General features: G+C 42.7%; 1 protein-coding gene across 3 annotated transcripts in view; it reads right to left on the bottom strand.

The window, feature by feature from the left end:
- lama3 (laminin, alpha 3) overlaps window positions 1-15,925 on the bottom strand; it is a 456,248-nt gene that overhangs the window by 333,449 nt on the left and 106,874 nt on the right. For all 3 annotated transcript variants that reach the window (XM_068031084.1, XM_068031086.1, XM_068031085.1), the window contains exons 3-5: window positions 15,194-15,311; window positions 6,535-6,653; window positions 5,691-5,861 (exon numbers count right to left, since the gene is read on the bottom strand). In XM_068031084.1, the coding sequence (XP_067887185.1) occupies window positions 5,691-5,861; window positions 6,535-6,653; window positions 15,194-15,311 (408 nt within the window). The remainder of the gene's footprint in view (window positions 1-5,690; window positions 5,862-6,534; window positions 6,654-15,193; window positions 15,312-15,925) is intronic.

Here is a 15,925-nt window from a genome sequence, read left to right as displayed (position 1 = left end):
AACCCTCCGAGAGAAAAAATTTCTCCTCATCTCTGTCCAAAAAGGGCAACCCCTAACATTAAAACAGTGCCCCCTAGTTCTGGACTTACCCACAAGAGGAAACATCCTTTCCACATCCACCTTGTCACGCCAATTCAAGATCTTATATACTTCAATCAAGTCTCCCTTCACGCTTCTAACCTCCAGTGAAAACAAGCCCAGTCTGTCCAACCTTTTCTCATAAGACAATCTGCTCACTGCAGGTAGCAATCTGGTAAACCTCCTCTGAACCGCCTCCAATGCATTCAATTCCTTCCTTAAATTCTTTTGGGCCTCCTTATCTCGAGAGACAATGGATACGCGCCTGGAGGTGGTCAGTGGTTTGTGAAGCAGCGCCTGGAGTGGCTATAAAGGCCAATTCTGGAGTGACAGGCTCTTCCACAGGTGCTGCAGAGAAATTTGTTTGTTGGGGCTGTTGCACAGTTGGCTCTCCCCTTGCGCCTCTGTCTTTTTTCCTGCCAACTACTAAGTCTCTTCGACTCGCCACAATTTAGCCCTGTCTTTATGGCTGCCCGCCAGCTCTGGCGAATGCTGGCAACTGACTCCCACGACTTGTGATCAATGTCACACGATTTCATGTCGCGTTTGCAGACGTCTTTATAACGGAGACATGGACGGCCGGTGGGTCTGATACCAGTGGCGAGCTCGCTGTACAATGTGTCTTTGGGGATCCTGCCATCTTCCATGCGGCTCACATGGCCAAGCCATCTCAAGCGCCGCTGACTCAGTAGTGTGTATAAGCTGGGGATGTTGGCCGCTTCAAGGACTTCTGTGTTGGAGATATAGTCCTGCCACCTGATGCCAAGTATTCTCCGAAGGCAGCGAAGATGGAATGAATTGAGACGTCGCTCTTGGCTGGCATACGTTGTCCAGGCCTCGCTGCCGTAGAGCAAGGTACTGAGGACACAGGCCTGATACACTCGGACTTTTGTGTTCCGTGTCAGTGCGCCATTTTCCCACACTCTCTTGGCCAGTCTGAACATAGCAGTGGAAGCCTTACCCATGCGCTTGTTGATTTCTGCATCTAGAGACAGGTTACTGGTGATAGTTGAGCCTAGGTAGGTGAACTCTTGAACCACTTCCAGAGCGTGGTCGCCAATATTGATGGATGGAGCATTTCTGACATCCTGCCCCATGATGTTCGTTTTCTTGAGGCTGATGGTTAGGCCAAATTCATTGCAGGCAGACGCAAACCTGTCGATGAGACTCTGCAGGCATTCTTCAGTGTGAGATGTTAAAGCAGCATCGTCAGCAAAGAGGAGTTCTCTGATGAGGACTTTCCGTACTTTGGACTTCGCTCTTAGACGGGCAAGGTTGAACAACCTGCCCCCTGATCTTGTGTGGAGGAAAATTCCTTCTTCAGAGGATTTGAACGCATGTGAAAGCAGCAGGGAGAAGAAAATCCCAAAAAGTGTGGGTGCGAGAACACAGCCCTGTTTCACACCACTCAGGATAGGAAAGGGCTCTGATGAGGAGCCACCATGTTGAATTGTGCCTTTCATATTGTCATGGAATGAGGTGATGATACTTAGTAGCTTTGGTGGACATCCGATCTTTTCTAGTAGTCTGAAGAGACCACGTCTGCTGACGAGGTCAAAGGCTTTGGTGAGATCAATGAAAGCAATGTAGAGGGGCATCTGTTGTTCACGGCATTTCTCCTGTATCTGACGAAGGGAGAACAGCATGTCAATAGTCGATCTCTCTGCACGAAAGCCACACTGTGCCTCAGGGTAGACGCGCTCGGCCAGCTTCTGGAGCCTGTTCAGAGCGACTCGAGCAAAGACTTTCCCCACTATGCTGAGCAGGGAGATTCCACGGTAGTTGTTGCAGTCACCGCGGTCACCTTTGTTTTTATAGAGGGTGATGATGTTGGCATCGCGCATGTCCTGGGGTACTGCTCCCTCGTCCCAGCACAGGCATAGCAGTTCATGTAGTGCTGAGAGTATAGCAGGCTTGGCACTCTTGATTATTTCAGGGGTAATGCTGTCCTTCCCAGGGGCTTTTCCGCTGGCTAGGGAATCAATGGCATCACTGAGTTCCGATTTGGTTGGCTGTATGTCCAGCTCATCCATGACTGGTAGAGGCTGGGCTGCATTGAGGGCAGTCTCAGTGACAGCATTCTCCCTGGAGTACAGTTCTAGGTAGTGCTCAACCCAGCGGTCCATCTGTTTGCGTTGGTCAGTGATTATGTCCCCCGATTTAGATTTGAGGGGGGTGATCTTCTTGATGGTTGGTCCAAGAGCTCTCTTCATGCCATCATACATTCCTCTGATGTTTCCGGTGTCTGAGGCCAGCTGAATATGACTGCATAGGTGTTGCCAGTAGTCGTTTGCGCAACGCCTAGCTGTTCTTTGTGCAGTACTTCTGGCTGCTTTAAGTGCTGCGGATGTTAAATCGCTGGGGGCTTTCGAGCACTGCAGGTAGCAATCTGGTAAACCTCCTCTGAACCGCCTCCAATGCATTCAATTCCTTCCTTAAATAAGGAGACCAAAACTGCACACAGTATTCGAGATGTGGTCTCACCAATGCCTTGCATAACTGAAGCATAACATCCTTACTTTTATTTTCAATTCCTCTCATAATAAAGGATAGCATTCCATTAACCTTCTTTATTACTTGCGGTACCTGCATACTAACTTTTTGTGACTCATGCACTAGAACACCTAGCTCTCTCTGCACCTCAGAATTCTGCAGTCATTCCCTATTTAAGAAATACTCTGCTTTTTTATTCTTCCTGCCAAAGTGAACAACTTCACATTTTCCTACATTATAGTCCATCTGCCAGATTTTTGTCCACTCACTCAACCTATCTATATCAGTCTACAACCTCTTTATGTCCTCTTCACAACATACTTTCCTACCTATCTTTGTGTCATCTGCAAATTTAGCTATCATGCCATCGCTCCCCTCATCTAAGTCATTGATATATACATTGTAAAAAGCTGAGGCCCCAGCACAGACCCCTATGGGACACCACTCGTTACATTCTGACAATCAGAAATGGACCCATTTATGCATAACGTATGTTTTCTGCCAGCCAGCCAATCTTCTATCCATGCTAATATGTTACCCCTTACACCATGAGCACTTTGCGCAATAACCTTTTATGTGGCACTTTGTCAATTGCCTTCTGGAAATTCAAGTACAATACATCAACGGGCTTCCTTTATCCACAGCGCATGCTACTCCTTCAAAGGACTCTAACAAATTGGTTTAACATGATTTCCCTTTCACAAAACCATGCTGTCTAATTCTGATCACCTTGAGTTTGCTTAAGTACCCAGCTACAACCTCCTTAATGATCGATACGAACATCTTCCCCGTGACAGACGTCAAGCTAACTAGCCTGCAGTTACCTGTTTTCTGCCTCCCCCACTTCTTGAATAGAGGGTTATATTTGCTACTTTCCAGTCTGATGGAATCTTTCCAGAATCTGGTGAATTTTGAAAAATTAACATCAACGTATCTACTACCTCATTAGTGACCTCTTTTAAGACCCTAGGATGAACCCCAATAGGACCCGGGGACTTATCAGCCCGCAGCTCCATCAGTTTGCTCAGTACCGCTTACCTGGTGATTGTAATTTCACCAAGTTCCTCTCTTCCTTTCACCTCCTGATTTACAGCTATTACTGGAATGTTTTTTGTATCCTCTGTGGTGAAGACAGAAGCAAAATATTTGTTCATTTCATCTGCCATTTCCTTATTTCCACTATTAACTCCCCATTCTCACTCTCTGGAGGACCAACACTCACTTTACTTACTCTTTTTCTTTTTAAATACCTGTGGAAACTTTTGCTATCTGTTTTTACATTTCTAGCTAGCTTTCTCTCGTACTCTAATTTCTTTCTCCTGATTACCCTTTTAGCCATTCTCTGCCATTCTTGATATTCTGACCAACCATCTGACCTGCCACTCATCTTTGCACAATTATATGCTTTTTCCTTAAGTTTGATGTTTTCCTTCACTTCTTTAGTTAACCACGGATGGTGGGTCCTCCCCTTAGAATTTTTCTTTATAGTAGGAATATACAAAGGTTTACTAGACTAATACCTGGAACGGGTGGGCTATGTTACGTGTAAAGATTGGGCAGGCTAGGCTTGTATCCGTTGGAATTTAGAAGAGTAAGAGGCGACTTGACTGAAATATACAAGATCCTGAGGGGTCTTGACAGGGTGGACGTGGAAAGGATGTTTCCCTTTGTGGGAGAATCTAGAACTAGGGGTCACCGTTTAAAAATAAGGGGTCGCCCAATTAAGGCAGAGATGGAGAGAAATTTGTTCTCTCAGAGGGTTGTGAGTCTTTGGAATTTCTTCCTCAAAAGGTGGTGGAAGCAGAGTCTTTGAATATTTTTAAGGCAGAGGTAGATAGATGCTTGATAAGCAAGGGGGTGAAAGGTTATCGGGGTAGGTAGAAATGGGGAGTAATCAGTTAAGCCATGAACGTATTGAATGGTGGAGCAGGCTCGAAGGGCTGAGTGACCTACTCCTGCTCCTAATTCGTATGTACTCATTCTGAGTATTCTGGAATATCCCCTTAAATGTCTGCCACTGCTTCTCCTTTGAACTATCTCCTAGCCTAGCAACATAGGTCACTTCAGCTAGCTCAGCTTTCATGTCCACATAGTTGCCCTTATTTAAGTTTAAAATACTAGCCTTAGACCCACTCCTCTCTCTTTCAAACTTGATGTAAAATTCATACTGTGGTCACTGCTACCTCATGGTGCCTTTACTCTGAGGTCATTAATTAATCCTGTCAAATTACACAATACCAAGTCTAATATAACCTGTGCTCTGGTTGGTCCAGAACACGCTGCTCTAAGAAACTATCTCAAAAGCATTCTATGAATTCCTCATCCAGGCTACTATTGCCAATCTGATTTTTCCAGTTCATATGTCGATTATAATCACCCATGATTATTGCTGTCCCTTTAACACATGCACCCAATATTTCTTCTTGGATTGCAGTTACTATTAAGGGGCATGTAGACCACTCCCACTAGTAACCTCTTTCCCCTACTATTCCTCATCTCCATCCAAATCGATTCTGCATCCTGATCTCCTGAACCAAGGTGATCTCTAACTATTGCACCAATGCCATCCTTGATTAACAGTGCTACCCCTCCACCTTTATCTAGCTTCCTGTTCTTCTTGAAAGTTTATATGCCCCTCAATATTGAGGACCCAATCCTGGTCATCCTGCAGCCATATCTCTGTAATGGCTATCAGATCGTATTTATTTACTTCAATGTGTGCTATCAGTTCATCTACTTTGTTATGAATGCTATGTGTATTCAGATACAGAGCCTTTAGGTTTGTAACATCTAGTCTTGACTGTTGATGTGTTCTTAGGTTTTCTCTCTCTGTCCCTTCCTGCCATTCTCTGACTTTCATTTCCCATATTACTATTCTGCTCTCCTGCCTTGGCTCTACCCCTTGATTTTCTACAACTACCCAAGCTTGATCCCTCTCCCCGCTTATTCAGTTTACCAGCAAAGTTCAGGTGCAGACCGTCCCAACGGTACACTTTCCCCAGTACTGGTGCCAGTGCTCCACAAACCAAAACCCACTTCTCCCACACCAGTCTTTGAGCTGCATATTTACTTCACTAATCTAATTGCAGTATTCTGTATTGAGTTAGCACTGCACATACCCTTCGAGTGACGGTAGGATCCTTTTGAGTCTTGGATATCAGGTGACCCAGTAAGGTGTTGGTCCTAAGAAATCGAAGTCTGATATTTGTAGCCTTTGTGAATTCTCTTAACACAGGAGAATCATTGAAGTTTGTGGATCCTGGACGACCATTCACCAAAGATATAACAATCTAAGGAAAGTATTGTCATTAGAAGATAGTACAAGTTTTTTATGTAGAACTAATGGTGGATTAAGCAAAATTCATTTTTAACTCAAAAAATAGAATTAAACTACACAGAAGGCCATTCAGCCCATTGTGGCCCTTTGAACGAGCTGTCCAATTAGTCCCACTCCCCCTGCTCTTTCCCCACAGCCCTGCAATTTTCTCCTTCTCAAATATTTATCCAATGCCCCTTTGAAAGTTATTACTGAATCTACTTTCACCACTCTTTCAGGCGCGCAGATCACAACAACTCGCTGCGTAAAAACTATTCTCCTCATCTCTCCTCTGGTTCTTTTGCCAATTATCCTAAATCTGTGTCCTCTGGTTACTGACCCCCCTGTCAGTGGAAACAGTTTGTCCTTTTTTACGCTTATCAGAATTTTGCAAACTTCTAGTCAATCTCCACTTGTATAAATAATTATTTGAAATAACAGCTTTAGGCAGTTTCTGCACAGTTATATGATGCATTACAACTTCAGCATCAACAACAGATTCATTTGTTTGTTCTTAGATAACACTGACTACAGATGTCTAGTTAATTCTTACTTACCAGTAGTCTGTAAAAAGTAAGTTTAATTTTAGCATACATCATTGAGCTCATTCACGAAAAGTGCTTCTTGATTTCAACTCAGCCTCTTACCTCGCCATTCTCGAGTGGTAAAATCCGTGAATATTCTGTAGTGCAGATGACGTCATCATCTCTTGTAATCCGTCCACGGGCTCTTGTTCCAAATAAATCCTCGCAATCGCGCTTGGAATCTGGAACATAAATTGAGCCAAACAGCACCTTGTTGAAACTCTTGAGATTTATTTGTAATAACTTGACGTCTGCCACTACGTGACTTCACTTCCCACGGCCATTGTGCTCTGCTCGCCAGGTACTCAAGCTGTGCGTTTCTGAATTCCTGGCAGAGTTTGTGCCAGGAATGGCAGCTTGATGGTGCAAAGCTTGACCGAAACACACTGAGCTCATCATAGGTAGAGGTCATTTAAGCAATGACATAAACTCCCAATGCAATTTTGGTTTGTGCTGTTAGCTCATCAAATTATGAGATGCAGAAAATCTGGCTTACAGCTTAAATTTAAAGGGATGCGCCTACTTAAACATAAACGGTTACGCATAGGGACAAATATTTGTTTCGGCTTTCGTAAGGTTCAAAATGTATTTTAAATAATTTTCAGCCTATGCCTATGCAGAAGGGAGTTGGCGAAAGGGAAGGAAAATGAAAAGGCAATAATGTTAAATGGAATCCAACATAGCGGCATCAAATTAAGTCATTCCACAAGTGATGGACAACATGTTTGGTAGCTGGCAAAGTAGACATGTTGTGGGATGAGATGGGTGAAAATAGAGTTGTATTGTTTGGTACTTTGGGGCACTGTTACCAAAGAACAGCAGTGGATCTTGTCTGCAATGAGGTAATGACCAATCTCAACGCTTCTACAGTACACAGGTTTCATCTACGATGCTGTAGACCACACAGTAAAGGTTCTGTACTGGTCAAGCTGATAACTCCTTTCCACAACAATTGTGATCTCAGCTGTGACTCAGTGGGTATCACTCTCCCCCTCTAAGTCAGAAGATCATGGGTTCCCGTCCTACTTCAGAGACTTAAGCACAAAATCCAGGCTGACACTCCAGTGCAGTACTGAGGGAGCACTGCACTGTTGGCGGTGCCGTCTTTTAGATGAGCTATTAAACAGAGACCCTGTTTGCCCCCCTCAGGTGGATGTAAAAGATCCCATGGAGTTCTCCCCAGTGTCTGACTAATATTTATTCCTCAACCAACATCAATTTAGGTCATCTGATTATCATATTGCTGTTTGTGGGAACTTACTGTGCACAAATTGGCTGCTGAGTTTCCTACGTTACATCAGTACCTACAATTCAAAGGTAACTAATTGCCTTTAAAGCCCTTTGGGGTGTCCTGAGGTCAAGGTCATGAAAGGCGCTATATAAGTGCAAATCTTTCTTCTTCTTGTGATGAATATGTTGACCTTTTCAGACAGGCTGCTATCATCGACTTGATTCATCTATGGACAACCAACTCACTGATTTTGCAAATGTGACCAATGGTGACTTGGAGGATCTAGTGGCATAAAAAGCTTAACGCAGTAATGAACCTTCAGGCTCCAGGGGGAAATGTTTATGTAGTTATGTAGTTTATGTACAAATTGTCTGCATTCCGCCCTTCAAGATATGGTATAGCAATGGGGCAAGCTCTTGTGTGAAATGGAATCACCAAAGGCAAGTGATGTGTCCGGGAAGGACTGTCTAGGCCAGAAATAGTGGGACCTGTGGCAAAGACGGGTGTGCATATAAGGTGCAATTTACAATTACACCTGTCTTTCTTGTCTATATTGTTTATGAATAATGTGAACATCAGGAATGATGAGAACAGAAGGAGACTGCACAAAACTCCATTAGTCACTGCTTCGCAGTCGGCTTCTTTTCAATTTTTCAGTTTATCTTTGTATTTCCAAGGAACAAAGGAACAGGAAGAGGCCATTCATCCCCTCAAGCATATTCTGCCGTAGGAGTCTACATGAGTCCCATACTTGATCTGGCCCACCTTCATTTCCGGCCCCACTGGCTCTAAGTGGACAGGAAACCCGCTTCCTTACCAATTAAGGGCTTACTCATTTGAAAATCTGAATCAGTTTCCCATCGAAGGCAGGTTTCTGACCCAAAACCAGACCCAGTTCCTGTTTCTTGCCTCTGTAATGAAAATCCAACCCCACAGGTTTTTTAAACTGCACTATTAATTTGGTCTCCCACCTTGAAAAATTTCTGTACCTGAACCTCTCTGCTCCCCTTTGTAAAACTTTATTATGGAGTGTAAAAGCAATCTATTGTTCAGAGCAAAGGTCACAGACCTCAAATGTTAACTCTGTTTCTCTGTCCACAGATGCTCCCAGACTTGCTGAGGGTTTCCAGCATTTTGTGTTTTTATTTATTATTTGGTGTGTGTCCTCTCCTTTTCCTCATTTCCAAAATGTATCACCTCAATTTTTTCTACATTGTATTTCAGCTTATATCGATCGGCTCAATCTACTAACCTATCCACATCCTCCTGAAGTCACTGAGTGTCCTCTTCACTATAACCACAATCCTAGACAAAATGGGAAAATGGGCAGACACATGGCAGGTGAAATTTATGGCAGGAAAGTGTGAAGTGATGTATTTTGGTCGGAAGAAAAAGAGGCAATATGAATTAAATGGTACAATTTTAAAGGGGGTGCAAGAACAGAGGGAGAATTTTGTTGAGCTCCTGATGTCAGGCTCCATGGCGGGGATGGGGGCCGGAAGATCACAGCGGCAGCATCCCGCCATGGAACCCAACGCTGGGATTGCCAGGACCGATCGTCCTGTCGACGGCAAGGCTCTGTGGTGGCCCCCCGCTGCTTGGCAATGGGACCAGTCTTTAAATATTTAAATAAACCTCATGAATACATTTACCTACAATTTCTTGCGATTTTACTGGCTGTATGGAATCTTCCGTGCGATGGCCGGCACTCACGAGCCTTCACTTTCCAGTCCAGGGTAAGCTGGTGCCACCGAGGTGCCGAAGGGGAGAACTTAGGATTTTTAGTATGGGGGGGGTGAAATGGGGTCAACTCTGCATTTCCTGTTTGGGGGGTGCGGGAAGGAGTGACCTCCGCATTTTATGCAGTTGTGTGGGAGAGGTGTCAAATGTTCAATGTAAGTATTTTGGGGGGGAAGAACAGGGTGGCCATTTATTTTTCACTGTATTGAGGATACAGAAACTTATTTATAGTGTAGTGGGGGGTGGAGTATAGTGTTCAACTGTGCAGGTCTGGCAGCCCTTTAAAAGTGGCACCAGCACCTGTGCAGAGGCAGCTGACGCCGTTCACTCAACTCAGAGCTCACCCCGCCACGTGATTGGGGGACCCTACCTGAATATTTAAATGAGCCGCCGCGCGCTAGATCACGGTGGCATGGCCCGTGTGTGCGGGCCGCCATTTTTTTCACCCGCCACTGCTCCTGGTGGCAGGAAAAGAAAATGCAGCCGAGAGAGACCTGAAGGTGTATATACACAAATCTATGAAGGTGATAGGTCAATTTGATAAGGCAGTTTAAAAAAGAAGTATGGGATCCTTGGCTTTATAAATAGAGTATAATAGAGAATAAAAGCAAGGAAGCTATGGTAAACCTTTATAAAACGCTGGTTAGGCCTCAGCTGGAGCATTGTGTCCAATTCTGGGCACCATACTTTGAAGGATGTCAAGAACTTGCAGAGGGTGTGGAGGAGATTTACTCGAATAACACCAGTGATGTGGGACTTCAGTTACATAGAGAAACTAGAGAAGCTGGGATTGTTCTCCTTGGAGCAGAGAAGGTTAATGAGAGATTCAGTAGAGACACCCCAAAAAAAATCCATTGACCATAAATTGTTGTTTCCTGTCCTTTAAGTAACTTCCTATCCACATATTACTCTGTGTCTGCATAATGTCTACACTAAAGAATTGAAAAATGTGATATAATCACTGCACATTTATTGAAAAATAATCAATAGCCTTTTGTCCAACCGCATCAATGTTATGGAGAGTTTCTTTAACTTGAGCATTAATAAAGGTTGGAACAGCCATCATTCAGCAGACATCCAATTCTAATATTAGAACAATGCTCATACTATATAAAATCAGCATTCCTTGCCTTGTCGATGATGGAAATTGTGCTGAAACATACCTAGTTCCAAATAAACCAAAAGAGAAGAGTTGGACAGCAACAAAAGGCCAATTACCCTTCCTCTGTACTATCAAGGCTTCCAATATGTTAGCTGTACTATCTGACCCTAGCACTTCTAGGTCTAACCAGCTGCAGATATACATAACAGTAATTCTGTCAACTATTTCAATAACTGCAGATCAATGCCAATAAAAAGACTGGGAAAGCATCCACATATAGAAGGTCCTTGCATAAACAAAAATAACTACAACTTGCTCTGTCACTGTACTATTGATTTTAAAATGTTAGAATAATGTCACGAAAGTACTTCCACTTTTTGTTTAATTTTGAGGACTTGTGTTTTAAAACTGAAATAAAGGATTCCATAGATGCTGGACTTTGTGTTTTTTTTTTAAAAGAAGTCATCGTAAGGTCTTTTGGACTTGGTTTGTAAACTGGAAGTCACCTGTCCTCTGGAGAAGTCACCTGGAGAAGATGTTTACAGAGAAGTGGCAAATCAAGATTGTTTTTGATTTCGCTTTGGACAGAGTTGGAGTTTTAAAAACCAACCTGAAGGACAAAACCCCAGCTTAGCCTGTTCCATCTCTTTGAAAAGCCTGCCAGTTTTTCTATCCCTTTGGGAAGCTCTTGAAAGCGAGTGTAAGAAGTACAGAAATTGATGATGCATTCCTCTTGAAAGGCCTGCTTGAAACCCCAGTTGCTGGTTTCTCCTGAGATGCTGGAAAAACCTGCCGGATAAATCCTCGACACCACCTGAACAAGTTGCTCCAAAGAAAGATCCCCGTGACAGCCATCTACGCGTATTTGGGACGCCAAACCAAAAAAGAGACAACTGACGGCTTTCCATAGCTTCACTTTTTTTCTTCAAGAATTAGCAAGTATTTGGCCAAAGTATTCCTTTTTTTCTTTTCTTTGTAACAGAGGGGCTAAGGTAAAAAGGGAACTTTCACAGTTTAATGTGCTAATGCTTTGCTTCATTACTGATCAAGTCTTGTTTTATAATAAACGGATCATTTTGTTGTTTATTAAAGACACCTGGGTGGTGTATTTTATTTTGAGATAAAAATAGAGTCTATGAGTGACCATATCGGTAACGGGGTAAACATTTAAATATATGTTGTGACCTGTGGAGAAGTGGAAATAGAAAAAATGGTGCACTCCTCCCATCTCGGTCTTAACAATAATTTTGCCTTGATTGCCTATAATAGTTTTGGTTAGAACATTTCAGGAGAATGATGAAAGTTCTTTGAGGGAGTTACATGTGCTGTGGATAAAGGGGAACTGGTGGATGTATTGTACTTAGATTTCCAGAAGGCATTTGATAAAGTGCCACATCAAAGTTTATTGCAGAAAATAAAAGCTCATGGTGTAGGGGGTAACATATTGGCATGGATAGAAGATTGGCTAGCTAACAGGAAACAGAGAGTAGGGATAAATAGGTCATTTTCTGGTTGGCAAGATGTTATGAGTGGTGTGCCACAGGTATCTGTGTTGGGGCCTCAACATTTTACAATTTATATAAATGGCTTAGATGAAGGGAGCAAAGGTATGGTTGCTAAATTTGCTGATGACACAAAAATATGTAGGAAAGTAACATGCGAAGAGGACTTAAGGGAGCTACAAAGGGATATAGATAGGTTAAGTGAGTGGGCAAAGACCTGGCAAATGGAGTATAATGTGGGAAAATGGGAAATTGTCCACATTGGCAGGAAGAATAAAAAATGGTGAGAGATTGCAGAGCTCTGAGATGCAGAGGGATCTGGGTGTCCCAGTGCATGAATTGCAAAAGGTTAGTATGCAGATACAGCAAGTAATAAGGAAAGCTAAATGAATGTTATCGTTTATCACGAGGGGAATTGAATACAAAAGTAGGGAGGTTATGCTTCAGCTATACAGGGCATTGGTGAGACCACATCTGGAGTACTGTGTACAGTACTGGTCTCCTTATTTAAGGAAGGATGTAAATGCGTTGGAGGCAGTACAGAGAAGGTTTATTGGACTAATACCTGGAATAGGCAGGCTGTCTTATGAAGAAAGATTGGGCAGGCTAGGCTTGTATCCGTTGGAATTTAGAAGAGTAAGAGGCGACTTGATTGAAACATACAAGATCCTGAGGGGTCTTGACAGGGCGGATGTGGAAAGGATGTTTCCTCTTGTGGGAGAATCTAGAACTAGGGGTCACTGTTTAAAAATAAGGGGTTGCCAATTTAAGACAAAGATGAGCAGAAATTGTTTCTCAGAGGGTCGTGAGTCTTTGAAATTCTCTTCCTCAAAAGGCGGTAGAAGCAGAGTTTTTGAATATTTTTAAGGCAGAGGTAGATAGATTCTTGATAAGCAAGGGGGTTGAAGGTTTTCGGGGGTAGGTGGAAATGTGGAGCAATCAGTTCAGCCATGAACTTACTGAATGGCGGAGCAGGCAAAAGAGGTAGAGATTAAGATAAAGAAGAAAAAGTGTGTTTAGGACAGATGCCAGGTAGAAAATACTATTGAGAACCAGACTGAATATAGAAGGCCCAGAGGAGAAGTGAGAAAGCAAATAAGAGAAGCAAAGAGCGAGCAAGAAAAGAGATTGGCAGCTGGCATTAAAGGGAATCCCAAAGTTTTCTATAGACATATAAATAGTAAAAAGGTGGTAAAAGGAGGAGTTGGGCCAACTAGGGACCAGAAAGGGGATTTACACATGGAGGCAGAGGGCATAGCTGAGGTATTAAATGAATACTTTGTATCTGTCTTCACCAAGGAAGAAGATGCAACCCAGGCAATGGTGAAAGAGGAGGTAATTCAGACATTACAAGGGTTTAAAATTGATAAGGAGGGTGCATTAGATAGGCTGTCAGTACTTAAAGTGGATAAAGCACCAGGAACAGATGAGATGCATCCAGGATACTGAGGGAAGTGAGGGTGGAAATCACTGAGGCACTGGCTGTAATTTTTCAGTCTTCTTTAGACTTGGGGGTGATGCCAGAGGACTGGAGAATTGCAAATGTTACACACTTGTTCAAAAAAGTGTGTAAAGATAAGCCCAGCAACTACAGGTCAGTCAGTGAAACATCATTGGTGGGAAACTTCTAGAAAGAATAATTAGAGACAAAATTAATAGTTCTGTGGACAAATACGGGTTAATTAAAGAAAGCCAGCATGGATTTCTTAAGGGAAAATCATGTTTAACTAACTTGCTGGAGTTTTTTGAGGAGGTAACAGAGAGCGTTGATGAGGACAATGCAGTTGTTGTGGCGTACATGGACTTTCAAAAGGCGTTTGGTACAGTGTCACACAACAGACATATGAGCAAAGTTATAGCTCATGTAATAAAAGGGACAGTATCAACATGGATACGGAGTTGGCTGAGTGACAGGAAACAAAAGCGTCGTGGTTAATGGATGTTTTTCAGCCTGGAGGAAGGTTTGTAGTGGAATTCCCCAGGCGTCAGTGTTGGAACCCTTGCTTTTCCTGATATATATTAATGACCTAGACCTTGGTGTACAGGGAACAATTCTGAAGTTTGCGGATGATATGAAACTTGGAAGCATTGTGAACTGTGAGGAGGCTGGTACAGAACTGCAAAAGGACATAGACAAGTTGGTGGAATGGGTGGCAGATGAAGTTCAATGCAGAGAAATGTGAGGTGGTTCATTTTGATAGGAAGAACATGGAGAGACAATATAGAATAAAGGCTACAATTCTAAAGGGGGTGCAGGAGCAGAGGGACCTGGGTGTATATGTGCATAAGTCATTGAAGGTGGCAGGACAGGTTGAGAGCATATCCTTGGCTTTATTAATAGAGGCAGAGAGTATAAGAGCAAGGAAGTTATGCTAAACTTGTATAAGACACCAGTTCGGCCTCAGCTGGAGTATTGCTCCAGTTCTGGACGACACACTTCAGGAAAGATGTGAGGGCACTGGAGAGAGTACAGAAAAGATTCACGAGAATGATTCAAGGGATGAAGAACTTCAAATACCAAGATAAATGGGAGAACTTGGGACTGTTTTCCTTGTAGAAGAGAAGGCTGAGCGATGATTTGATAGAGGTATTCAAAATCATGAGGAGTCTGGACAGAGTAGATAGAAAGAAACTGTTCCCACTCGTGAAAGGATCGAGAACAAGAGGGGACAGATTTAAAGTATTTGGTAAGAGAAGCAAAAGTGACATGAGGGAAAACTTTTCACGCAGAGGGTGGCTAAGGTCTGCAATGCGCTGCCTGAGAGTGTGGTGGAGGCAGGTTCAACTGAAGCATTCAAAAGGGATTTAAACAGTTATATGAAAAGGAAAAATGTGCAGGGTTACGGGGAGAAGGCGGGGAATGGTACGAAGTGAATTGCTCTTTCAGAGAACCAGTGCAGACATGATGGGCTGAATGGCCTCCTTCTGCACTGTAACAATTCTGTGATTCTGTGTGATTTGGAGATGCTGTCAGACCTGCTGAGTTTTTCCAGCATTTTCTGTTTTTATTTCAGATTTCCAGCAACAGCAGTATTTTACTTTTGATTCAGAAAAGAAACTCAATTTGCAATTTGACCAATCTTGCAGTTTGTAAAAGTAACAAGAAAACAAAGTAAAATCTTGAGATGTAGAACTTTTGAGACTTACGAGCAAAGTACTGCCATGGGCTGTAGGATCTTCCAAAGTCAACTGATCTTTCAAGGACCCAAAGGTCAGGACGTGGAGAGTTAGCAAACTTGATAAGAATATAAGCCACATGAAAGAGCTGTTAAGAAGACATATGTATTCATTAATATTAATTCAACAGCACCTGCAATAAAAAATATTTACACTGACAGATTGATTTGCCAGTCTGAAGGGCTTAGTTTTTGTGATTGACATTCATTGTTCAACATATCTGAGTTTTTCCTGAGGTTTTCAAACTGAAACAAAGATTAAGTTAAAATTATTCCAATTCAGAAACCATCTAATTGCTTTTTCAAACTGGATGTTAACAATCAATTATCCAGGAATCAGCTGACTCAATTAGAAATTCTCAGTTTCTGGATGGCATTTGCCTGTTACAAAGGTAACATTTGTTATGTTCCTGACAGTATTATACATATTTTAACTGTGCAAGTGGATGGGTTATAATCTTGCCCCTGATCTCAGTTTAGAAATTTTCAATTGACCCCCAGTCTCAACAGCTTTTTGGGGAAGAGAATTTCAGAGTTCCACTACCCTTTATGTGAAGAAATGCTGCCTGACATCACCCCTATACAGCCTAGCTCTAATTTTAAGATTTGACCCCTTGCTCTCAACTCTGTCCACCAGAGGAAATTGTTTCTCTCGATCTAACCTATCAAATCCTTTAATCATCTTAAATGCCTCAGTTAGTTC

This window comes from Heterodontus francisci, chromosome 5, assembly GCF_036365525.1.
Source record: "Heterodontus francisci isolate sHetFra1 chromosome 5, sHetFra1.hap1, whole genome shotgun sequence".
Lineage (NCBI taxonomy): Eukaryota > Metazoa > Chordata > Chondrichthyes > Heterodontiformes > Heterodontidae > Heterodontus > Heterodontus francisci.
This window is presented reverse-complemented; position numbering and strand designations above follow the sequence as displayed.